Source organism: Eufriesea mexicana, unplaced genomic scaffold, assembly GCF_001483705.2.
Source record: "Eufriesea mexicana isolate 0111107269 unplaced genomic scaffold, ASM148370v2 scaffold3966, whole genome shotgun sequence".
NCBI lineage: Eukaryota > Metazoa > Arthropoda > Insecta > Hymenoptera > Apidae > Eufriesea > Eufriesea mexicana.
The window spans coordinates 164,993-191,457 of record NW_016911967.1 but is presented as its reverse complement, the minus strand read 5'-3'; the positions used below and the strand labels follow the sequence as shown (position 1 = coordinate 191,457).

The window sequence follows — 26,465 nt, the reverse complement described above, 5'->3', positions numbered from 1 at the left end:
ATTAAAAAAGTGACGATACTTTTCTGAGCAGTAAATAAAGAATTGTATAATAATAGAATCGTAGAATTATTTGATTTCGATTCCTCGCACACTGTTATATTGCATTAAATTTCATATATTAATTAATATCGATCTTGCAAATTTTATGAAATGGTGCAAAGTGTTAATAGTATACTGCAGGATATACTGTTCGTCAGAAATAGTTTTTGACGTCTCGGAGACGTCGAAGTCTGCAATAACACGTGAAATGGATGACGTCTTCCAGACGTCATTGTATGTCAATGGGTTAAATATTATACTTCCTCTTCTGATGAAAAATTTTTGACCATGTACTAACTATTTAACTGCTTTATTCAGAATTGATTAACTCTTCTCCATTTATTAGAATTCTAATTCATAGAAAATCAACTGAAATTTCATTCGGTTTACGTTACGACCAAAGAATCCTATTTTGTGACCGCGAAATGAGTTTCGGACTGTCCAGCATCCGGAAACTCCCATATGGTACAAGAAGCGCGCTAATTCACGAACGCTGGCTGTATCACTTTTCTCTCTGTAACTGGAAGTTGTAGATCGCTGTCCGCTTCCTGTCCGGGCAAACAAAGGCTGCAGAGAGTTAGTTGACCGAGCATCTAGGAATCTCCAAGGTCTTAGCCTAGGCTTACGACACGCGGCTCCTCGGTAACGAGGGTCGGAGCATCCATCACGTAGCAACTAGACTCTAACGACACCGGTTATTCTGCGTTGTTTACGAGATTCTGGAACGGTAGCGTGTCGTGCATGGAAGCACCTTAATATCGTTTCCAACAACCGAGAGAACACGCGGGCATATGCGTTGGATGACGTGACATGTCTCCGAGCAGTTTTGCATCGCTCATTCTTCCCATTTTTCCTCCTTATCTTCTTCTTCTTCTTTCGTCCCTCTTCAGCCTCTCTTCTACCATCTGCTCTTCTTCTTCTACTATTTACTATTGCTATTGCTATTTCCTCCTCTTCTTCTTCTTCTTCTTCATCCACTATTTCTCGTTCTTCTTCTGTCGCTGCTGTCGCTGCTACGCCCTGTAACTACTTCTTCTCATTAGTTTCACCCAAGACTTCTCGACACGAAGTGGCACCGCTGAACTCGCAGCCGTAGTTAGTTTATTACCACGGACCCAGGCAAAGGGTTAAAATTGCGGAAGCACGCCGACCGACCGACCGTTTCCGTCGACCGTCCGCGTTTCCTGCCCAGCGACCTCGCGAGACCACGGAATAATAACGTTATTTAACGCTGTTTAACCGTCTTCGCGCTGCACAACCCCTAGGCAAAATTGGACGAAACTAATTGCGGGGGCTGTTTTTACGCTCTCGCCACCCCGCGTATTTCTTGCTAATCCGTCCGCCTGTTCATTACAGAGGATTCATTGTGTTTGCCGAGTCGTAAAGAGTTCGCGCCTTATGAAACCTCGCGTTACGTATTTCTCGTCGTTTCGCCAGCTTTACTAGCGCTTCTGTCTCCTTCCCTGTTCTTCTTTCTTTTTTCCCAATAGCTTGGATTTTTTGGATTTTGAATGAGAAAATTTTTATACATATCTGCGACTAGTCTTGCTTATAATTAAAGAGCAGTCGCTTATTTCTCACCCGATATTTTCAATATTAATCAGCATTGATCTTCGTTACCTTTTAATCAAAATAATTCCGAAGCAACCGAGCCAGTCTTCACCGACACGGAAACGAAAAATCTGACACCGATCGCGTATCTCTCACCCGATATTTCCAATATTAAACAACGTTCCATTCACCGGTCTTCGTTACCACTTAACCGGAATAATTCCAGTGCAACCAAGCCACCCTCCACCAACGCAAAAATCCCCGTTACCAGGTCAGAAAACCGCCGAACGTGTCGTCGGAACGTTTATTGACAATTATCTATAATCGCTGAAAGACCACCGAATCGAATCGTGACTCGATTGCCTGCACGTTGGCTGCGTGCAGCCCGCGACGTATCGATATCGCTCTCGAGCTGATAAAATCACGCGCGGCCGGGTCGCAAATTAAACAGGCAGATAACGAGCGTTTCGATTAAACGCGGATTGAAAATTAGAGAAAAGTGCAGCCGTAGAGATCGCGCCGGACTGTCGGGAAATTCGGGACGATCGTGGAAGGAAACGGTCGCGTCGGGTCGAAGAGAAACGATCCTCGCGTGTCGGGAAACGGAAATCAGAGGAAGATCGATCGACTCGGTTCGAACGAGTGCCGCTTCCCGCGGTGAAATATCGCGATTCCATTGCGAATGCTCGTTTGCGTCGAGACGAGAGACAGCCTGGTGTTTTTCAAATTCTGCATCGTGACGCATCGACGGATCTTCGGATGAATGTTGTAGATTATGGTGATCGAGAGGAACAAACAGCAAGATCGAGGGTTTCCTGCGTGTTTAGGGGCTGTTTTCGAAGATGGTCCGTGAGACGGAGTATAGTTCGTTCATATAAAAATATTAGCAGATTCCATATGCTTTGTAAATTTGATAAAGAAAATTTTTGATATGGATAAGTACTGTAAGATTAAAGAGCGTGTTTTAAATTAGGCAGACTTTTTGATCAACATTTTAATTAGGTAAATTTCTTTATTGATTATTTTCAGTGTGACTATTATATTTGATAAACAGTGATTCTTTGTAGACATTTATAATATATTTCAGGTTATAATAATTTTATAATTCTTTCCTGATTTTGTATTATATTTGGGTGAATTGATATTGTAATTTCGCACAATGTTAGGTAAAAGTTATTAAGAATTTGTTAACCCTTTGACTACCATACTGAAATCACGTGTTCCCCTCAGGATGCCACAGAAGTGCACCACTAGATGCAAGATTTGTTCTACTTTTTTGATTGATGTTCTAACCAAAATTTTTAATTGTTCAGTGGGGCACCCTTTATTTCGAAGTATCTTCTAATTAGCGGTTATATTTCAAATGCACTAACTGACAATTTTCATTCAATGTTGTTCAGTGGGGTTCAAGTAGTTCAAGTAGTTCAAGCGCTCCGGTCATATAAGACCAACATGGCAGTCAAAGTGTTAAAGAAGGACTGTCCTTTTTAGAAACACCCTGTATAATATTCAGTATTTAGGGTTGTTTTTATAAATAAAAGAAATTGACAGGTTTAATAAAACTTATTTTGCAGTGATAGCTTTTTGCGTATATTATTATAGTTTTTCAATTCAGTTCGAATATACTACGATATAGTAATTGTACAGAGGTATCGGATATTACTGAAAGCCACTGAAAAACCAATTAAAACATGCAAATTTGCTCACCATTTATTTTCGCTTTCATTTGATATCAAGATATGCTGATTCAGCTTACAATCAGTTACTATAGATAAAATAATGGAGCATCGGAGAGGTTATAGTGTCACGATCAGAAAATTTGAAAAACAGATTACCAACTCATTGCTGTTGAAAAATTGTCTTTGCATAAATAACGTCGATTCGTGCCCAGAAATTCAATACGAATACGAATGTTAATATACTTTATAAATTATATCGAGTTTTTATTTTCATTGCGCGGAAACAATTTATTTCTGTCATTCTAAAATCGCATAAGAGACTGTGACTATAGTCAGCACTGCGATTTGCAGTAATAAAGCACACGTCAGGTGAAAAACACAATTAAAAATTCGTATTGTCGCTTTTTATAGCGATGAATCTTGGTTTAAATGCAATTATATTTTACAATTAAATCGAACGATGTCCGCCATTTTAACAAAAGGAAAAGAGAAAATTAAGTATTAAATTATTGTCGTTTAAATCTCCTATTTCGTTATTGCTTTCTCAGAAGTTAATTAAAACCAGAATTGAAAAATTCCTTGCTTTCTTTTAAACTGGAAATTAATTGGAGTATTTCCTCCCTTTTTAATTAACGCTGTTCGACATTTTGAATATTTTAAGAAATTTTAATATGCGAGGACGTTCTTTTATTTCTACGTTACATTTTTCGATACAATGTTGTTTGGAAAACAATATCGCTAAATTGATTTTATAAAACGTTCGATTAATAATTTAATTCCTGATTGTCGGTATTGATTGTTTACTTTACTTCAATTATATTTGGATATTTAATGAAATTTTCCACATTGAAATACAGGGAAAGGAATATATTTGGATATAATCAAAACTTTTAAAAGTTATGAAATTTAATTATTTTATTAACGCGTTGAATCAAAGATGGTAGCATATCATGAACCAAAAATATTAAAAAATATCGTGATCTGAGAAACGAAAATTAAATTTACGTTATACACAGAAGATTCGTGAAATAATCAAAGAAAAATGGGAAAATTACATTATCGAACATTCACTTCCCAATTCATAATTACTAAATTCCATCGTGGATGCACTGTGCATCAACATCAGCCTATCGCGATCTAATCTCTCCTCTAACCATTTCAATCTCACAGACAAACGAGGTGAACTGAAAATACTTTCATCTCCCTTTACGCGTCTGCACACTAATTCTCCACGACGGGAAAATTCGTCAGAAGAATTTTTACCATCAGACTTTGGTCTCGTTTCGAGGCGGAAGCTCGCTACCGTCTCTTTCGATTCCCAGTCCCATTTCGCGCTGCTTACAAACGATCGGAATAAATAAAGCGAGCAGAGGAAAGAAATGTCGCGTCTCGTCGTTAGTAACCCGTGAAATCTCGCTAAAAATAAAGCATCGGGAGTCGATCGGTGTTTCATCGAGCGGAAGTCACGTACGCGGCGATCGCGCCCGAATTAATCGGGCTTGGGGCAAAGAGCAAGAACGAATGGCAAATAAAAGCCGGGAAGATGAGAACACGGTTCGAGTTTTCGTACGTGCTGTTTCGTAACGTTGCACGTGATGGAATCTCGGCGGCGAACCGAATAGATCGTAATGCGTCCCAGAAACGAGCGCGTCGCACGCGGAAGACGCGTTACGAGCTGAGATAATGCGAGAGGCCGCGACCGCAGCCGCCATTACGTGACTGCGCGAGCTAAAATGGCGTACCTAAAATGGCGGAGACATCGGCGCCCCATTTGGACCGGCATGTAACGGAAAGTGCGGGTTCGACTTCGATTACTGGCTCCATAGAGGTTGGCTAAAGCGTTAAAACGGGATATTCTGTTCGAGAAGAAAGGAAATCGTAGCTGAGAATAGATAAGAATTGATAATTATTAACCCTTTGCACTCGAGAGGTGAGCCTAAGTCACCATTTAATTAAATCCCGCAGATCCATGTTAATTAACATATCAAATCTAAAATAACCTAAGATTGCATGGAATGTCGAAATAAAATAATTTTAAGCCTTAATTTATACCTGATTCCTTATTTACCGTTTCAAAAATATCCTCGACGTTACAGCAGAAAGTCTTTGAATTTCTATTTCTCTGTAACGAAAATAATCACCGAGTGCAAAGGGTAAATTATTTCTTTTATTGGATCGTGGTATATTGGGTGGTAATTTGAAATTAATTCTTAGTCCTGGCTTTCTTAAAAATATTCAAATCTGTTGATATTTTCGTCGATAACGAAGTTGATTTTAAATTCTATAATAGGATAACCTCCATTATTCGATTAAATTCGATTCTTATTTTAATCGAATTATTTAACATAGGAAATAGTCGAGATCTAATTATCCTGACTCGTTAGACGTCTAGTTTTAGTGGTATAACTATTATTTTAATGGTAACATACGCTTCGGGTTTATTTGAATCCAATTCGAGAAATACTTTAATAGACTCTGACACATTTTCGTTGTTCAGATATCCCATTTCCTTCGTTTCCTTTACTGTACACAGTATGCCACCAGCAGCGAATTAACTTTTTACCTGTATGCAATTTAATAGTCTGTCCACCTGTATAATCGAACACGCACACGTACAAGTCACGGAATATACACCATTTTCGCTGCTAATTAATTCCTGTGTTCGACCATATGTCATCAGTTGCAACAACTCTTTTTATTGCGTATTTGTTTCTTATTTACAATTCAAATTAAAACTGTAGGTGACCGAGTCGATATGAAAATGAAGAAAACGATGAAAATTCGTGTTCAATGGAAATGTGAATTTCATAATAGTTATAAAATGGAACTTTTTTGAAAGAGAAATAATTAAAGGCCAAAACAACTGTCATTTAAGGTGGTGCAAGATTATTCTATAGTATAAATAATTTGAAGTATTTAAGCATTATTATCGATTCAAAAACGAAGCTTCGCAAGATTACTCAGACGTCATTTGCACTTTCATGGTGTGACCAAAGTGTTTCACATAGGCATCTCAAAAATTTCTTATTTGAGCTCCCACGTAACCAATCTGTCTGGAGCAAGGATAAAGAGACACTTTCCTGTTATCGATATCAAAGTTAGAATTTGAGAATTAACTCAAAATTGACTCATACACAGCAGACTCTCAGTGTATGTAACCTCTATCTCTCAAAACAGAGCATCCTAAATATAATTCAGAGCCACTCGTGTATCAGAGCAAAACATTCTAAGTGACGTTTGCATTGGCAATACCTGTCTTTGGATTCTCACATAGACATCTCAGAAATATTGTATCCAAACTGTCTGAATCAGAGACACTTTCCTATAAAATACTTATCTGTCATGTGAATGTTATCTATATCAACAGGTAACCTTTCAGAATTGACTGAGAGAAAACAGGGTCTCAGTGAGTAGAACTCTAGACAGAATCTGGTACGAATAGAAAGGAACGATAAACTTCAAGTGTCAGACCAAAGCGATTTAGACGACAGTTACATGCTCTACGCGTGAGCCAGCAAACTCACATAGGCATTTAGAAGATTCTCGTTTAAACTCTCACATAGCCACCCTGTCTGCGCGAGAGGATGGACATGGTAGTTCGCGTGGGACACGAAGAACAGACTCACGCTCTCGTCGCAGCTATTCTTTCGCGGTGGTCTCGCTTCCGTTTCCGGGGACGAACGCGTATTCGTGAGAGTCGAGGAGCTTTGACGGAACACGAGCAAACGGTTTCACCGGAAGCGTGCTCAGCCGGTGCTTTCTTTTCCCCTCTGGCTGCTGCCGTCTTCCACCTCCACGCGAAATTGCGATTGCATCGTGAGAAACGATCCTTTTCCCATCCGCGGGAAAGCTCTCCAGGATTTGTTCGCTGCTGCATTAGACGTACAACGTTGAGGGAAAATATGCTGGAATATAGGGGGGTTGCGCGATGTTAACTAAGGGTGCACAAGTTGTATCGATTGCCATGATGTTCGCATTTTCCTTGCTGGATGTTAGAGTCGTTGATCGAATTTTTATAGGGATTTGTTGTGGAGCATCGTTATTACAGTGCGTGAGGAATATTATTATTAATTGTCTCTGAAAAGTACTTTTGGCATTCTAATTGTGTAAACCTGATCATTCCATCATTTGTACGTTTTTCAGGGGATAATAGTTTGAAGAAAAAATTTACGAAATTTTGGGACAATTTCTGCAGACATTCTAAATTAATATCGTGATATAAATTTTGACAAATATTTTGATTAAATATATTTATGAGAAAACTGAACAGATAGTTCTAAATTGACAGGGTGTGAACCACCCTTTGTTTGATTTACACATTGAGGGTTAAATTGTACAGAGTTTGGAAAATATTATTATGCTTCGATTTAATCGATAAAATACTCTTGCAAAATTTTCAAATATAGATCAGATATTATTATTATAAAATTTCTATGCGGAGCTTGAATTTTATTACGAAGCCTTAGTAAAGCTTTGCAGTTTGAATTGAAGCTTCGAGAGTATTATTGCAAAGCTTCTGCTAAATTCTGGGCCTTTTAATTCGCATACCACGTTCGAGTTGACATCGCATAGATATAATACTAGAAGCCCTTAATGTGGTCGCTTTTATTATCCTCGCATATTTCTTCCTCGTTATACCACTTAATAATTTTTGTATTCTTCTTGAAGAAATATTTCGCGAAGAAAATATTCGTGAATGAATTCAGCAACGATTTAAAAGGAAAATCGTGAATGGAAGGAACCTTGGAGAAATGCATTAATTAAAAATTATTGGCTGCATAAAATGAACAAAAATCTCGCGATAAAAGTTCTTTCTACCGTTCTTCACTGTTCCTTCAGCGTTTAAAGAAAAGTGCAAATCGGAAAGTTCCACCCTCGAGCGGCAAAGAAGCAAGTGGAAAGTACGATGAGAATTGTACAAAGGAAATTGTGGCCAGACAATCTGACGCGATCAAAGGAACAAGATTTGCGATAAATATTTAAATTTTTAGTTTCATTTTGTCATTTTTTATTATATCGGATGAGTGACTTGATTAATTTAATATAAATTAATTCCCTCGAAATATTTATGCAAATTACATTACACTTTGAATATTCAAAAAATTCGGTACATTTTCTATACCACTATGTAACTTAAAATACTTACCAGCCATTTGCCCCATAGAAAAATAGAAATTCTGAATTATTTCGTAAGGGTAATTAGAAATTTTTACCCAAAAAATATATAGTGAATTTTCGACTGATATTTAAACGAATAAATATAATACACACGTGGAGAATTGACGTGCAATTACTTGGTACCTACGAATGAAGGACGTTTAAATTAAAATACGTATCACTGCTCTCAAAAATAAATCTGTTTCGTGTTTCACATTCATATCGGAACAATTCTTTCACCGGTATCGGATAATAGAATAACAAATTGTGAACGGAGCTGATGGGGGACATTGATACAAAGAAAATGAGGAAATATTGCTACGTGACAATGGAAGGAACGTGCTTATTGGAGCACAGAATTAAAAAACTGGTAGAGTAACCGTGGAAAAAGATTGCAGATGAATAACTGCCAGTTTCTCAACCTACCGTGAAAAGTGCACGTCCAATGAAAATTTTCAAGTGTCGGAATTATTTTCGAACAATTTGCGCGGGAATATACGCAATTAAAATGAGAGATGATGAGAGAAAGGTGTAAATAAATTTTACGTAATGATTTTGAATTAAATAGTCGTCAGAAATATTTTACTGCGAAAATATGAAATTCCTTAATTTAATTAATAACTTAGTACTGAAATATCTTGATCTTCTCATAAAAATTACGCAAATTTATAACACGATTTTAAAATATATAATAAAATACTCTTCCTTCAACGCAGTATATTTTCTCAAAAATCTATCTGCATATTCCACTGATAATCAAAATAGAAAACAAAACTGTCGAAGAAGGAATAACGAAATTTAAATACCCCTGAAAAATTTTATACGAAAGCCTCCAAAAATTCACGAAAAATATTTCGATAAAATTGGGAACCTATACAAAGCCAGTCAATTACTAAAACATAAAGAAAAATAATAATAAAGAAAGCGAATTTCGTGAAGTTTCTGAGCAACGAATCTTCGATTGTCTCGTGAAAAAAATGAACACCTTCGCGTCGTGAAACTGGCTCCTCCTGGAAAGAGGAAGTCGCGAGGATTACCTATGGCTTCGAAGACGTCGTGGAAAAGTTGGAAATGAAAAATCGCGACGTCGCACGGTCCATCGAGTGGCAACTCGAGCGTGCGGTTGAAGAACCGCCGGCAGCGTCATTAAAATCGCGAGATTACGGATCTACTCCGGCGGGTTAATGCTGAATTAAGTTTACGTGGAAGCAGGGGCGAGGGGAGAGGGTAGAGCGAGGGTAAAAGCGAAAAAGGTGAGCAAAAATAGAGCAAAGAGGAAGGGCCAGCATAGTTGAAAGAAGAGAGTATAAAAGAAGTTGGAGGAGAGAAAAGGAGAGAAGGACGAGCATACGAAGGGAACGGGTGAAGATAAAAGGGTGTGAAAGAGGAAGGGTGAGATTACTGTTAGAGAGAGAAAGCAGATGATGGAAAACGAAGGAGCGAGAAGGAAAGAGCTGAATAAAAATAAAGTAACGAGAAAGGGTGAACTTAGTGTTGGAGAAGGAAAGCATGGGACATGTGTGTATGTAAATAAGGACCGGGTAAAGGACAGAGAAGTGAGAATACGAGAAAGGTAAATGGAGACAGAAGAGGAGAGAGGGAGATAGTAAAACGTTGGAGGAAGAAAAGGAGAGGAAGGTGGATATACAAAGAGATAGAAAAAGATGGTAATATTTGAAAAAGGAAGGATAAAATTACTGCAAGAAAAAGAGAACAGCCGAAGTAAAGAGATGTAAGGAAATATCGCGTTATGTAACGGAGAAAAGTGGAATAAAATAAAGAAATATTGGAGAAAATTATGTAACAGCAAAGAAAATGGAGAGGAAGAACGTGGTTGCTGGGAGAAGTGACGACAGAGGGAAAAATAATGGAGTGAAAGACGCTTTGGGGATAATGGAAGAACAAAGGCAAGATAAAAGTAAGTAACAGCAAAGGAAAAGGGAAGAGCGAGCTTAGAGAGGCAGGAATGAAGAGAGCAGTGGAAAGAGATAACGAAGGAAAAAGGGAGAAAAACAGAGGAAGACGCAGTGGGTGTAATGAAAGTGCAGAGGTAAGATGAAAGTGAAAGAACGACTTGAGTAATAGGAAAAGAGGAACCAGAGGAGAGAAATAATATAAGGGAAAAAGGGAGAAAATTCGGTGAGAAAGATGGAAGGGAGAAGAAAGTACTGGCATATCCGATATCAAACAGAAGCTAAGAAGAAAAGGAAGGGAAAGAAGAGAAGAAAAAAGACACTGACGTGTACTTTAAAAACTTCCCTAAACTTTGATAACAGTTTTAGTTTCACCAAATCACTCGGGAAATATATTACTCTCTGTTCTTTCACGAAACGAGACGATACGTAAATCATTTTTCCTCTTCAACTCTCTTTCCGAAGCCACCCCTTAACCACCCCCTTGTGGTTGCAACACCGGTACTCTTATCGAAATATTCGTATCATCACAAATAACGAATATACGGGGTTTGAAGTCAGCTTGTCGCAGGTGTCCCCAATGTGACGGTGCTATTGGAAGGGATGAAAGGAAAAGGGAGGGATGAGCGTTTGGTTCTGGGCCTGCTAGTGGACTCATCAGTACGGCAACTTAGCAGGCCCTGCCTTGAACAGAGATACTTTTACGTGGCATAGGAACTTTTATTTATGGGAAATCGAGGATTCACCGAGAACTTGCGAGGAAGTCCTCAAACCTTCTTGTAGTAGTGTAGTGTAGTGTAGTAGATCATTCTCACCCTCGCCACTAAATGGATTCCGACTTCGAGGACTTTCTCGCGAGTCCTCGGAAAAACCTCCAATTCCTATATATATATAACTTCCCATCCTTCCAATAGTATCCCGATCTAAAGCAGGGCCTGCTAGGGTAGCCTTACTGATGAGTCCACTAGCAGGCCCCGGAACAAAACGCATCCCTTCTTTTTCCTACAGTCCCTTCGAGCACTATCGCTGCACCAATAATAAATAAAATAAAATGTCGAAGTACCATTGCATCGAGAATACCTGTGACTAGCTCGACATCAACGACCTGCGGGGGACCTGAAGACCCCCACAGTAGGAATCCATCTACTGAGGAGGGTGGGAACGTTGGTCGTTACATCACTGAAAATAAACAAATTTCCCGATTAAATAAAAACGAGCAACGCGAACAGAACAGGGACGAACTCAAGCTCCGTAAAATTAAATCGAAACGAAGAGAATCAGGCTCTGGAAGAAGAACAAAAAAGAACTCATAAGAGGGACCAGGGAGTTTTCCCGGAAGGGGTAAATCTATCGAATGGAATTAGACAGGGGGAGGAAGGGAAAAAGAGCGCGAGTGCGTCGCAGCGAAGTAATCAAGGGACAGATCGGGAGCATAAAATCGCGAGTGGACAGTGGGAAGGAATGGAAAGTTAAGGAGGAGTCGTAAAGAAAGGGGAAAAGAGAGAACAGCTGGCAGGGGTGGAGAGAGCACGAGACGAACGAGTTGTACGTGACATTGTAACGAAAAGGATGGCAGGAAGTAATCAGGGGTCAGGGCGAAATAAACGAGGACCTTCGATGAAAAGGATCGGGTGGGCAGGGGTGAGTTTCTTTTTGAAACTCCATGCCGAGAAACTGGAAAAGGAAGAAACTCGAGGGTGGTACAGAGACAGAAACGAGGAGAAATTGGGAACCGGGAAAGATGGATTGCAGGTGTCGGTAAAGACTTCGCGATGCCTGAGTTATGAAGGTGTGAGCTATTAAAGAAACCGACACGTTCGTGTGTATACGTGTGTGCAGAATTGATACAAAGGGATGTCAATTATCGAGACAAAGTGGGCAAAATGGCAACTCGAGGCTGATAAATCAGTGAGCATTCTGATGATTATACAGCCCAACTTCGAGAGAAAATATGAAACCTTCGCAGAGTTTCTGATTTATCGTGATCTTTTTATTCATTTATTTATTTATTCGTGTACAGGAAAATCCAATTTGTACGTGGAAAGGAAGGGGTACACACATTGTGAGTGGATGGTACAGGAATAATAAGAAAAAATTGACAGATTTTAGAGTAAATTAATAACAAGAAAAGAAACACATAAGTGTTTGAATAAAATAATAAAAAGGGGAAAAGGTGGATAGATTTTTTAATAAAAGAGGTTGAGAAATTGAAAATTGGAAATTTAATATAGTAGAATTTTTAGGTATTTAGGTATTGAAGAAGAGTTCATATATTTCTTGGAAGATAAGGAATATATAAAAATTGGGAAAGGCTTGGTTTGTTTCTTAACTTTTATTGACAAGGGTAGTTCAATGCTTTAACTCGCTGTGAAGCATCAGTTATATTGTTTTCATAGAATGTGAAATCCGCAAATTTCACTCTTGTCAGAAACATTTTCTACCAGTTGACATTTTCAATTTCGATACGGGGCAGTGGATCATTCTGTGAACATGTCAAGCACCACGAATTGTGGTTGGCCATCTTTAAAATAGAAATCAGACAAATTGACAGGTATTTTCTGGTGTAGAAACAACATTGGTATCTCATATATGTAGAGTAGAAAACTATAACATCATCGAATACAAAACAATTCTATAATATTATCTCTCCTTATTTCTTATTTAAAAATCGGATAGGAGGAAAATCATATTTAGTTTATAAATTATTATAATTCTAATATTCGATGCACTGGCTAATCTTATCACATTTTTTAATTAAATTACTTTTGCCATCCTCTGAAATATTCCATATTAAATTCTGAAATGAAATATAATTCATCTTACCAAATCTTGGAATTAAATCTGTATTTTTTGCTCTTAAATATTCCAAAAGTACCAATTACTTACAATATTAATTATTTAATTACGCAGTAAAGTATTAATTAATTAAATAAAAACTAAAATTGTTAAGTTATTCGTTTTAACTTATAATTAAAAACAAAGCCAAAATATACTCGTTCTCCTACAAACGAATAACTATGCCCATTAAAATACTATCCCCCAAAAAAACAGTCACATAACGGATAAAAAAACCGTCACCCAAAAATCAAACCAATAAAAATCAACACTCGACAGAATTCACACTGGTTAAAAAATTCCACATTATTTTCGAACAAATCTGCATGTTTGAACTAGGCGAAGCAGACATCGCGTTGTTTGTTGCATGCGACACAAATACTGGTATTTAACAGCTAATTAAACGGGCATTGCTAACTAGACCGTGGAATGAAATGATGTGATCCGTATTGACGGTGCGTCAGCTGAAAAAGTTGCGTATTCTTCGGATTCTGAAACAAAAAATCATCGAAAATGATCAGAAAGCTCATTCGCATCGCGAATGGACTGCTTCGTCGAATATTATAATAGGTTCATCGAAAGTTTATTAGGTGACTATAAAATTTCTCGAATTTATTTAACATTTGTCTTCCTGTCCTGGTCGATTCGACTGATTAAATAGCAAATTTTCGATTTACTTTGTCGATCATCCCTGATAGTTAGAGTCTGAGGAATAGCTAGGAAACTTGAAACAGAAAATTTGGATATGTGATTTTAACTTAATGCAGAGAATTATATTCCGTATAAGGAATTGACAAGCAGAATTTATTATATATCCACCATTTTGTCAGTTCATTTGGTTAACACGTTAAGTGCCACATCTGTCTCTAGGGACCGGCACTAGACTTTCCGTTCGGGTCCAGCCAATTCTCAGGGACTGGCCCAGACTAGGACCAAAAGGTGCTAACTTTTGGTGTTAAATTCTTCGCCATCTTTGGACTTAACGTTTAGGAATTCCTATTATAACAATTGGTACAGTATCTCCGAATTTTATAAACACTTTGCCCATCACCGATGGCCCATTTAACAGCCGAGTCTGGTCCTGAACGGAACGGCAATCAAAACGGGCTGAGCACTTAACCGTGTTAACCACTTGCGCTACCAATAAACTCACGGTTACAATGCCATGCGCTACAATATAACACGCGATAAGATGTCACATTGACGTGGTGTACACGTCGCTGGCGATTTTGGAACAAAAGCATCTCAACGTGCGTGGCACGTCTTTCTAGCGCAAGTGGTTAAGGAAGATAAAGATTTAGTTATCTTAATGCAGAGTATTATATTGCGTATAAGATAACTAAATCTTCATCTTCCTTAATTGAATGAACTGTCAAAATGGTGGATATACAATTTATTCTGGCTGTCAACTTCTGACAGCGTGTGAGCTGAGTAACAGATAGATCTCAAGACAGTATAAGCTTGTAGATAATCGTGTACTTAAGATTCCATCTTGATCCAAGGCTTCAATTACGTCTAAAATTGTGTTTATCAATTATCCCTATGATCATCGTGAAATGGTAAAAATTCGAAGATTCAAATGGTGTAAATACTTGATTTGAAATTAACCCCTTTGCCTACAATATTGCGTGAGGTTCCTGGTAAGGAAGTCGGTTCGAACACGAGTATCACCGATGATAGATATGGTTCCTAGGCAGGACTCGATGTAAACACCTTGGTCAGGCTTGTGGCTAATTTTCGACGTCTTCCTGTCTCAGTTATGTGTTTTCCTTCGTCGCGTTCAGACGACACGGCTCGACGTGTGACCGACTCTGTTGTTGATTATGGCACGCGCCATCTTAAATCGTAGATAAAAGGCTTCAAAGTTAAGAATGAAACTAAACCACTTAGAAATAAAATTAATCGAATACTTTATTTAGACGTGCATAATTCAGACGGAAACTCAATCTCCAAACGTTTATTATAATTTTTTGAATTAATTATGAGACTATAGATAGTATATAGAGATATGTACATAGGTTTCTCCTGCAACGCTCAACTATGATAATATCGCTATAGTTCATGAAAATGTCACCAGCCTGTATCAACACTTCTCCATTTCATCAGGGCAAAACGGGATCACATATTAATAAAGCTACGGGAAAAGCATACCCCGCGTGTGTAGGGATCATCGCAATTTGCGTTCGTCGTGCAAACCGTGCAGCCTGTTTGCTTACGTGTGCACGTAATAAATATACACGTACGCCTGTTTGCACAGCCCTATACGCGACTGGAGAATATCGTTTCCCGAGAAATGTACGTTTACATTTAAAGTCCTATGAATTTTAGATCCCGACTGGAGAGTAAATACGTAGAAAACAGTATTTTTATCTTCCACGTTTGAGTTCGTTGCGTGGAACCTCGAGTCGTTGGGGTTGGTCAGATCGAAACCTGTGTAGCTGTGATTAGCTCGATTAAGGGTGGATTATTGATTAATTAATAATTAACCCTTTGCGGTTCAGGTCACGCTCGGTGCATTATCTTAATTGGTCCATAGTCAAGGACCACTGTTCCTAAAAGGTATACCAAACTCGAGTATGTTTTCTCTGAGAATTCGAAATTAGAAATATTTTTTATTATTTCTCATGACAGTCTTCAATTTTAATACATAAAGCATAAATTCTTCTGTGATATTAACTTGAGAGGGTTAAGAAATGTGAGGATAATAGTGGTATGCGAGAGAGTGTTGGTAAATCTCACTATTTACTAAAGTGATTTGGTAAAAGCCAGAAATAGGAATAATCACGAGCCATCTCTCTGTAACAAATTCTAAGATTTACCAATCTTCGTGCCTCTTCAGTAGCATATATACCAATATGCATTTGCTAAATTGAATTGCTAGATTAAATAAATTTCTAATCGGAATCCCGGAAACGGGAGAGAGGTATGCAACTGATGATTTCAACCCTGAACTATGTACACATACACACACACGATTGTTCCGAAATTACGCGCGTGCACAACCACCGACTCGAACCTCCTCCAAAAATCCATTTCGCCATTTAGAACCACTCTGCTTCCCATTCAAGCCACGTAGCCTCAGAAATATTTTCAACCCCCGCCTCCTCTCAGTAGTCGAGATATCGAGGTAAGAATATTCAAAATAACACTCCTCGAATCAAAAGCTCGAACCCGGATCCGAGAGAGAGACGAATCAAAGCAACTTCGGTTCCCTTTAACCCAGAAGTGCCTTTTTCACTTAACTGCGCGTCGCTGAATTCCCATTTTCACCTAGCGCCACCGTCCATCCCTTCTGGGCTCGCCAACCCGTTTCTCCGTGTGGCAAAGAATCTCGTAGATGTCGACGTAAGCAGCGGGCGAAAATTCTAACACCGTAAATACGTGGACCCACGCTCGCTTCGGGATTCATTAATAAGGTGGGAAGGGTGAAGCAGCCTGCTTTCGTACACAACGATTAATCACGTCATGGACGCTTACGACAGCCTTTATGGAGCCGTTAAACTCGGTTATGAAGATAATCCAGACTTTAAAAGCCACCCTCTTTAACGTTGCTTTTTCTCTCGCGCCGCCGCCGAGATTAACCCTTTCCTTTTATTCCCTCCTCTTTTTTTCCACTTTTCTCCATTTTCCACCCCTTCTTTCTCCCGTCTTTATTTTTGTTTCGCTTCAGCATAACGTTCTTGGTCGTTACCCCGTTCGGTCGTTTACCGCAAAATCGCAACTCGATGATAATTTCGCCATAACGATGGATTTGCATTATCAAGGTTTTGTGATAGGCTATGGTACAGGGTTTATCAGGCGGGATGAAAACTAGGTGAACAATGCTTTTGATGGAACGGGAACGATTTTAAATGAGGGACTACCGTGATTGGGGATATGTTGTTCTAGTTGTGTTATGTTCCTTGGAGTTTTGCATTCCATTGAAGATACATGTAAGAAAACATTATTAATTTTTCGCAATTCTGTGAAATAATGTTTCCCAGAAATTCAGGAATAATTTATTTCCAATATACAATATTCTAAAATTTTTTTTATAAGAAGCGAACGTCAGATATCTACAGTGATATACAGGCTGGTAACTAGTGGTACAAGTAAGCGATAAATGACTCCATATCTCGAAATAAGTGGAGAAGGAGGAATAAAAGCTGTACAGGGTATTTAGAAGATAGAATCTAAAATTTGGAATGCTCGTGACACTGGACGAAAGCAGTAAAAACGTGTGATAAATATTAATTTTACAATCAAAATCCTCTCGCAAGAGAAGTTACCCAGATGAGCATTTAATTTCAAAAAGGAACTCGAAGCTGTAGTATTCCATGCATAATAATCTAGGTGAGTGTCACTCGCTCGGAAAATCCAATATCAATATTTAGACCCTATTTTTCAAACACCTTGTATAGATTCTTCTTGCTCAGTTACACCACAAGTTACCAGATACCCTGTACAAATTCTAAAAACGATACTATTCAACATCCGTTGGAAGCAACACTCTGTACACGTCCCCTTCAGGGTTCTATGTATAATCTTTCACACAGACAAAACCACAGTCACATTGTATGCAAGCTTGATACAATAAAAACATGATCTAGATACAATGTCGAACTACAAATGACATACGATATACCACAGCGACTATTCTAACTAATAATCCTCGGAATACAACATCTGTCACAAAACGCTGTTCAGATCAAGGATACAAGTAACGACTCCCAGTAAGTCTGTCGCATACTAAACGTTGAGCTGTTCTGACCGAGGAAAAACGTAAACGACGCGTTGAAATTGATGTGATCCTTAGTTTAGCAGCAGCTTGAACCTCTGTGCAAATGCTACCCTCTGTGCATCCTTCATAGTAACGATATTCGTGGTGTAATACCTAGCGCACTCGTGCATCCTCGTGGTAATTGCATTCCGTAGTTGCATGCCAATGTGTTAGATGTTTCCCTTTCGAGATATCGGCCAGGTTAGCGATGTGTATCGGTGTAGACGATGCGAGAGGACTGGTTATTAAAATGTTCCTTAACACTTCGTTACTCGCATCCTGCTCTGTTGATTCAGAAATCTAATATCCTATTCCGGGACTGGTATTAAAGGAACTATTCGCCGGGGGATTGCTTTGATATTAATTTCGGGGATGATCACGCGAGATTGACGGTCTCTTAGACGTGCTGTTAAGAAGAAGGTTCTCTTAGATTTCTGTGTTTAGAATTTTTAGTGACTTTAGCTTCCGAGTCTTCGTAGGGCTTTTTTGGTACTTTAAATATTTTATTTTGAAATGTAGATGTTTTGTATGTTTCATTCGAGATTCTAGGTGTCTGAAGTATTTTATTTTTAATTCTAGGCATTTCTAATATTTCATTCGAAATTCTAAGTATTTTCGATTTTTTATTTTATATTCTAACCGTTTCGAATATTTTATTTCGAATTCACTCGTAAGCATTTTAGTTTAATTTAGTTATTTTTCGAATCCCTGTCTTTTATTTTATATTCTACTTTTTCTATCTTTAAATTGTAATATTAATTCTTGCACGTTTTCACAATTAAAGCGATGATAATATTTTCTCGTTAAAAGATTCGTTTTGGAGGAAAGTTAGTTTCAAAATTCGTTAGATATGTGCACTCGTGACAAATTTCGTTTTAAACGTGTTACACGTCCCTGATATTTGTAAATTAATTAAATCATTCGTTTGAAAACTGTTCGCTTTGTCCTACTGTGTCCTCTAAATTACTGAATACGTTAAATATCGATAGCTTGTAACGAAATTCGTTAAACGTGGATACATAGCCAAATTCGCCTATATCTAATGAATCTCTGATTTTCTCGAAAACGAATCCTCGAACGTGTGGCAATTATTTTATCTTATCGGTTCCCCTTTTCGTATAAAATCAGTGGATTAACGATTGCGTGATAGTCTGTCTAATTGCAAATAATTGTAGATTTACAATAAAATTAAATACCAAAGTATCGTTCAAAATCACTTGTACGTAACGTATACCTAGATAAAATAGTCGTATCAGTAGAACGTTTGATTGTGAAATGTGCCCTGTTTCATTTCATATCTTCGCTTGATTGTATCTGTAACCAAGTTCACGAGATTCATTTGCATATTTTAGCAACAAAATTGCAAAATTGGTATTCAGCAATTGGACTAGCTAGATAGTCACAGTTGGATAACGATATTCCTTGAACTCAAATTCTTGAGAATTAAATAGATACAAGTTTAATACAGTTTTAAACAATTTCTGTAATAAATCGGATCAACTGGTGACAGACGAATTTTCACGTCACGTATGGTGAACAAACACATGTCATCGTCACGTTTATCAAAAACTCACGAGACTCATAATCTATTTACATATCTGAGTAACAAAATTTCAAAATTCCATTCGTATTCTGTAAATTGAACCTTGCAAAATATTCATAGTCAAGTAATGCGATTCTACGAATGTCTCGCCATGTGTATTTTTCTGTTATGGTGCATATAGTCTCATACACGCATGCTTCACACAGTTACTTAAAAAGCACACTACCAATCAATCAAAACAGACTTTTACCGTCAGGAATTGATAAATCCTAGCATTTATAAGAACAATTTGGTAACATTCTGGAATGGAAGCCTCTTACAAACATTTCTATTACTTTCACCACCTGACTATGGCAAATGCTAGGATTTATCAATCTTCAGGCTTTCACGGTAACACGTACACGACACGAATACGAATAATAATCACTATCTCTAAAGTGTTTCCTCCACTTAATAACGTATTTATCAAAAAATCCCCGAAAGAGAACTATCGAGAACTAGCAGTCTGAAAGCAAGACACTGCAAACTACTCAGAGCACCGTGTCCGCAAAAATCAACACACCACGTCGAAACACACGGTGAGCAAGTGTTAAGAGACGTGGTAACAGGTCCTCTCGACGTCGATACCACGATGGCCGTGCAAGGCCTAAATTAAAAGGTTTTTTGCGAAACCGCTTATTTGCTTTGGCAAAGTTTGCGCGCGCGCAGATAAGTACGCTTACCAGTTTTGTACCAGTTTTATACCAGTTTCATACCATTCACGAGATACAGCTCGACCCTTTCTTCCCTCTTCGAGCGTGTTCTGCGCTTTTTACGATCTCCTCTTCGTTCTTCGCTCGCCTAATTTCTTACTCTCCTTTTGCTTCCTCGTCTCTGTGTTTTCTCCTCCATCTGGAACGATCCTCGTGCCCGAGGATCGACAAGAACGCGGCCCCGGGTCGTCGAGAATGAATGAGAGTGCCGTGTGATCGTGAGGACGTGTGACCCTTCCTGGATCGTGAACAGAGTGATACCAGAGACCCGGGATCGAGAGTGACCACGTCTCGCGAAACATCTCTCGTGGATGAGATGCATCACGTAGATGCAATAGAACGTGAAGACAGGAGAATACTGCGGTACATTTGTTGTTGCGTGCTCAAAAATGACACGTAATTTCGAAGCACGTGGCTTTTATGGTAATTTGTAATAGACTGTGTCAAGTAATCTCGAATTTGAATCGTGTTAATAGTACATCTAAAATATCTGGAACTTGAAAAGTAATTTTTGAATCTTAAAAAATTACAATCAGTTCCAATCTTTTTATACAGGGTGTCCCAGAAATGAATAACCAAGCTTTTATATCTTATTCTATTATTAAAATTTAAATGTAGGATAGTAGAATAGGATATGAAAAATTAATCTTTTATTTTTGGTATAGCCTGTATGCTAATACATAAATTAACATACAAAATTCCAATTGTGGATGATTAAATAATTGATAATTGTTATTTATTATTCCTCACTATTCTCTTGTAATAACATTGCATTAGATGTTTCGCATTGCAATTGCATTAGCCTGTATATGTTTCGTTACTAGTCTTACTCTCGATCCTTGAGTCTACCCAGAGGAATCCTTGTGTGTCTGTGTGTGGGGTGGAGGGACGTAGATGACAGTAGGATCGAATGAAAGATTGTCAGGGGTGAAACGTTTGAGTAGACAGTCTCACGATTCAACGACAATTGGGGTAGTCCCAATGTCGAGGTTCTAAAGGGAAACCCTGCAGTCTTTCATTCTTATCGACCAATCGAAGCCCCGATCCATTACCGTGACTAATCGCCTCCTTTTTGTGTTTTTCTTCTTCGGGGTATCTACGGGAACACCCCGAATTCAGGGACGTACTTCAACTGCATCATGTTCATGGTGGCGAACAGCGTGATTCTGACGGTGTTGGTGCTGAACTTCCATCATAGAACATCTGATAGATACGAGATGCGGAAGTGGGTAAGAAATTTCACTTTTGTTGTAGTAATATAGATACTATATAGTAATAATATACTAATATTAATAGGCTATCCCTACTCTGCTTTTGGTCTTTTGTCTCCCATTTTCTGCAGACACCTTTGACCTGCGTAGCCCTAAACAGACAGGCCAGTTCTAACCATTGGCCAGTTTAATGAACATCTATACAGTTTTTCCACCTATACAATTTCCACTGGCTACTATTTCTTTGCATTGTAACCCCTTAACAACTTCAAATAATACTCCTCGTGGGTTTAATCCTCCAACTATTTCACTGTTTCGCTGGTACTTCGTGTGATCAAGGATTCGACTCGATCATTCGAGATCTGTTATTGAAATAATAAATTTTAAATAAAATTTACTTTGGTTTATTCACATCTTTTTATTTTGTTCGATTTACGTGAACAATGAAATTACAAATTCTTTTTTCGCAATTTTTTCGGTAGATAATTGTATTTTATGTGTAACCAGTGTAATTGTAAAGCATCGTAAGGAGAAATTTATTGACAAGCTTATAGCAGTATTGCATCTATTATCGTCGTTCTCCACTGTCATTACGTCGATCATTTCAATATACACTTATTGACAGACACGTAGATTGAAATAAGAAATAGTGTAAGATATTGGGAGAAACTTACTGTTTTCTAAATTATAATATTTTTAATATAATATATAATATTCTTAATATTCTTTTCTTAATTATAATATTGTTACTAAAATTATTGTACCTTTCATCCTAATTTTAATTAATTTATTTTGATATCGTTTTAATTTCAATATGTATCTGTGAAAACAAAGAGTACAGAGAAATTCGCTGACGATTACTATATTTCTCAATTACTTCTCGACTATGTCTCAACTGTCAGTAAGTGTGCAACGAATCGAAATATTTTATCGAAATCGGATTACGAGCCTTTGAAACCTCTCCCAGTTCACCATAAACGCGAAAGAACTTTGACAGATGTATGCAAAGTGTAGCCGGTGTTTTCGTTCATAAAACTCTGCCCTTATCCGCAGTGGCCATTACAGCCATTAAAGACAGTGCTTTAGTCGCTGAAAGTTTAAAGTGCCTTCGAGGCGTTAGCACTTCCTCTTGGCCGTTGGTTACTAGAACTTTCATAAACCAAGGGGAAACGTACTTCAAGCAGAGACGAGAATCCTACGGGCTACGAAAAATTCCGCGCGCTACTTTTCCGTGCCATTATTCCCGGATGGAGGCGAGCACCGCGAAACAAAGAATACCAATCTTAGCCGGAGGAGAAAGAAAACCGTGTATGGTATTAAGTAACTCCTGCACGGAGTAATTTAACCACGATATCGGCAGATTTTTATTATATTTTCGTTCGGTCTTCGAGATTTATATTGGATGAAATATTTTAATCGCGCGAAGGATCGAAGAACACGAATGAATCGTGAAACGAGGAATAAAATATAAAGGGATTAATGGATAACAAAAAAGCGATATTATTCATCGTTTCGTATTTCGATTTCGGAGATAAAGGTGATGGAATCGTGATATCACGCGACATACGAAATACAACTTCGATTGTTGTGTAATATTAAATAATATAGGGTTACGTGATTGAAAAATTTCGAAAGATACAAATGTGTTGAAAATTCGTGATCCATGGGTATTTGTAAATAATTTATCGACGGGGGGTATAAACATTCCTAAAAATTTTCAGATTTATAAATTTATTTCTTATTACTATATACAATTAGATGAAGATATAGGAAATAAAGAATTTATGGGAACTTTGAAATATGTAAAAATATTGCGTTCGATTTTGAGAAAAATGTGTGAATAATTTTTTGGTATTTTCTATTAAATATAGATAAAAACGTTGTTCCTGCGATGGTTGCCGTGCCTGCTGCGCATGAAACGTCCAGGGAAGGATTTGAAAAAGAACATTCTGGGGAGCAACCGAAGAAAGAGCATGGAGCTGCAGGAGAAGAGCAGCAAGAGCTTGCTGGCGAATGTTTTAAACATCGACGATGACATCCGTCACAAGAATAGCGCGGGGAATCCTCCTTCCAGCTACATAAGGTACCACACTCCCTCAAAGTCATTGGGTTCTTTATCCCTTTCTTTGCTAGTCCCAGATACGTGGTATTATTCGAAAACAGCCACTCTATGTTGATATGTACATCTTCATGAATGCATTTCAGGAAATTTTACTACTTATTCTCTTCGGACTTGAAGTATACGGAATACAATTCAGTTCTTGTGTTTTTATCATAAGAGAGAGGTAACATCCTAATTTCTCTTCGACTAACTTGGAATTAGCTATCCGAATAACGTAATTATTATCCGTGGGTTTAAACCATGCTAAAATACTCCGGCGAAAAAAGCACGTGACTCGCATAATAACAAGCTTCCCTGCGACATGCCGGATATGTAAATGCAGTGTGAGCGAACACACCACTATCCACGCGTGCTTTCGAATCAACATAGTTGGGATGACAACGTAATTCAACGCGCGTAATTCTCGTTCCAGCGACATTCTAAGCCCCAACGGTATCGCAACTCGCGGTATCATAAGAGTTCCAAAATTTCGCGAACACTTTGGCCAGATATTCTCGGAGAATCTGAATTGCAGGTCGAACGCAGCTCGGGTTAAATGGTCGTTGAATAATGTAGGAATCCACGCTGTTACATCTTCGAAGAGGGAATTAAGAACGCCATCTCAGTCTTACTGGTATTTAAGATATACAGAACTCAGTTGCGCCACGTAGCGGTCTGCGCGCGAACTAGGAGTACAATCGCACTGTCCAGATGTGGTGTTGGAATCTGTCACTCGGATTCTATCGTAGCACCAAGAATATGCGACTAGCGTCACGTAAAACGTTATTAGAACTTCAGACACGCCTTCCGAAAGGCGTGTACTATCTTATTTTCTATTTCGTAACATTTTATTTGCGAGTTGCACCTAACTCTTTGGTTCAGACCGTGCCTCCAAACTGGTTGGTTATAGCGCTAACTTTGTGTTCTCTTTGGGGTTAGTACAATTGGATTTATGATACTGTAGAGGTCTCTCGTGGGCCTCCACGTCCCAGGGATTTTGAGGGAATCGTGAGTAATGCGATGAGCACCTTCGATAAACTCTTCACTTTAGGGTAATCCTGTGACTCTATGGTATACTTGGGTAGGTCTAACCTCTATTTTATCGGAATAGATTACACAGGAATGAACTTTGGAATGGAACGATGAGTTGTAGGGCATTCCGATATCCTTCATTTGCTAACCTATAGCTCTGGTCCAAACAATTTTCACTCGTCCCAACTATACTCTGCCGTGTCACATAGATTCTATCCTTTCTCATAAACTCTATCTTTCTCGTGTAATATTTAACGGCAAGTTCGGTAATTTCGTGTCTCCGTTTCTACCGGATATAATGCTCGGAGAATATAGATTTTTAGGGATAGAGGAGCCGCTGTTCGTTTAAATTTTCAGTGTATCGGCCCCCAGTGAGGACATCCATTTTCTCCTTCTCTTTGATGCCTGTCCGTGATACCTTGCTGATATCAAATGCTAGCTGAGACATTTCCGATAAAATAATTCCATGTCCTCCGCGACGTGTCCGCCAGATGGAACGGTGCGACAGAATTTATTTATGAAACGCTTCGTCGTGAAACGTTCAGTGAAATTTAGACATTAACATGCAAGTATATCAGGCTTCTCGTTTCTTGACACGCGTGTTTTTCGATCGTCATATATCAAGTGTTTCGAGAATCAATATTGGACATTTTTCGGACATAAATGGTCTGCTTTTGTCGCCTTCGGAATATATTATATCGTGTTTGATAGTAATATCATAGTGTTGTAAGAAAAAGATGCATTTTTATTATATAAGAAAAGTCGAGTCTTTCACTTGTCATACAGATACGTTCTTCAAGTTTGATTTTATTTATTTCTTTTATTATTTATTATTGTCATCTTATACAGCGTTGCAGTATTGTGAGTATTGATATTGTACAGTGTATATATAATAATAGTTAATCCTTGAGTCCTAATCATAATAACAGAGGAATTATAATCAATTAAAATTGCTTTTTTCAGAATCAAAGAAGATTTTAGGTGTAGAGGGTTAAGATTGTTGTAGATTATTTAGGAAATTCATAATTTAAAAATAACTCGACAAATGTGTTTCTGTTAAATAATTAGTTTAATTGGATAACAGGTCGGCATTCGGTACACCGATATCTACCGGAAGGCCAGCAACAGTCGAAGATACGTCGGCGTCGTTGCCTCTGAGCGGGGTGCAGGAGGAATTGCACAAGATTCTCAAGGAATTGCGATTCATCACGGAACGTATGAGAAAAGCGGATGAAAGCGACCAGGTCATTAGCGATTGGAAATTCGCTGCTATGGTGGTGGACAGGTTCAGTATTTTATTTCCAAACAACGTACTCTATGCGAAATAAAAATGATCATATGATTTTTACCTTATGACAAAAATAGTTTAGTAACACTGACGTTATGTTTCGAGTATGAATATATTTTCTTGTTCGTGTTTTAAGTAAACTATTTATGTTTAAGTGTGATCTTAGCGTCAAGGAACTTCACCGTGTAATCTAATTGCATTCTTTTTCTTGTTAATTGCAGGCTTTGCTTGTTCATCTTCACGTTGTTCACGGTTCTGGCCACGATAGTGATACTGTGTCGTGCGCCGCACATAATTGTCCAATAAATAGATTGCCCCGGTCAAGTCACCGAAAAAATGCACAAAAAATGCCAAAGGTAATATTATTTTTAAGCTCGTTCACTATTTTTCCTCGTAAAAGTAATTTTAAAGTAAATTTAAAGATACAACGCAACTCGATTATAAAGATACACCCTTCCCGTCGAATCTTTCTCCGCTGAAACTTCCAAAATTTATGCCATTTCGAGCTCATTTAAATTTTCCAAACTCAATGCAATATTCATAAAGAAATTTGTAATGTAATCAAGCTTCCTTTCATATTTGCATTGGCATACTTTATTTCTCAT

The 26,465-nt window shown here is 38.1% G+C and overlaps 1 protein-coding gene across 1 annotated transcript in view; it reads left to right on the top strand.

Annotated features, from left to right (window-relative positions):
* LOC108551413 (acetylcholine receptor subunit alpha-type acr-16) overlaps positions 1-26,183 on the top strand; it is a gene marked incomplete at its 5' end in the record, with an annotated part of 108,040 nt that extends 81,857 nt beyond the window's left edge. The window contains 4 exons of the mRNA XM_017905564.1: positions 21,348-21,457; positions 23,311-23,522; positions 25,657-25,857; positions 26,082-26,183. Coding sequence (XP_017761053.1) covers positions 21,348-21,457; positions 23,311-23,522; positions 25,657-25,857; positions 26,082-26,166 — 608 coding nt within the window. The remainder of the gene's footprint in view (positions 1-21,347; positions 21,458-23,310; positions 23,523-25,656; positions 25,858-26,081) is intronic.
* Positions 26,184-26,465: the final 282 nt, after the last annotated feature.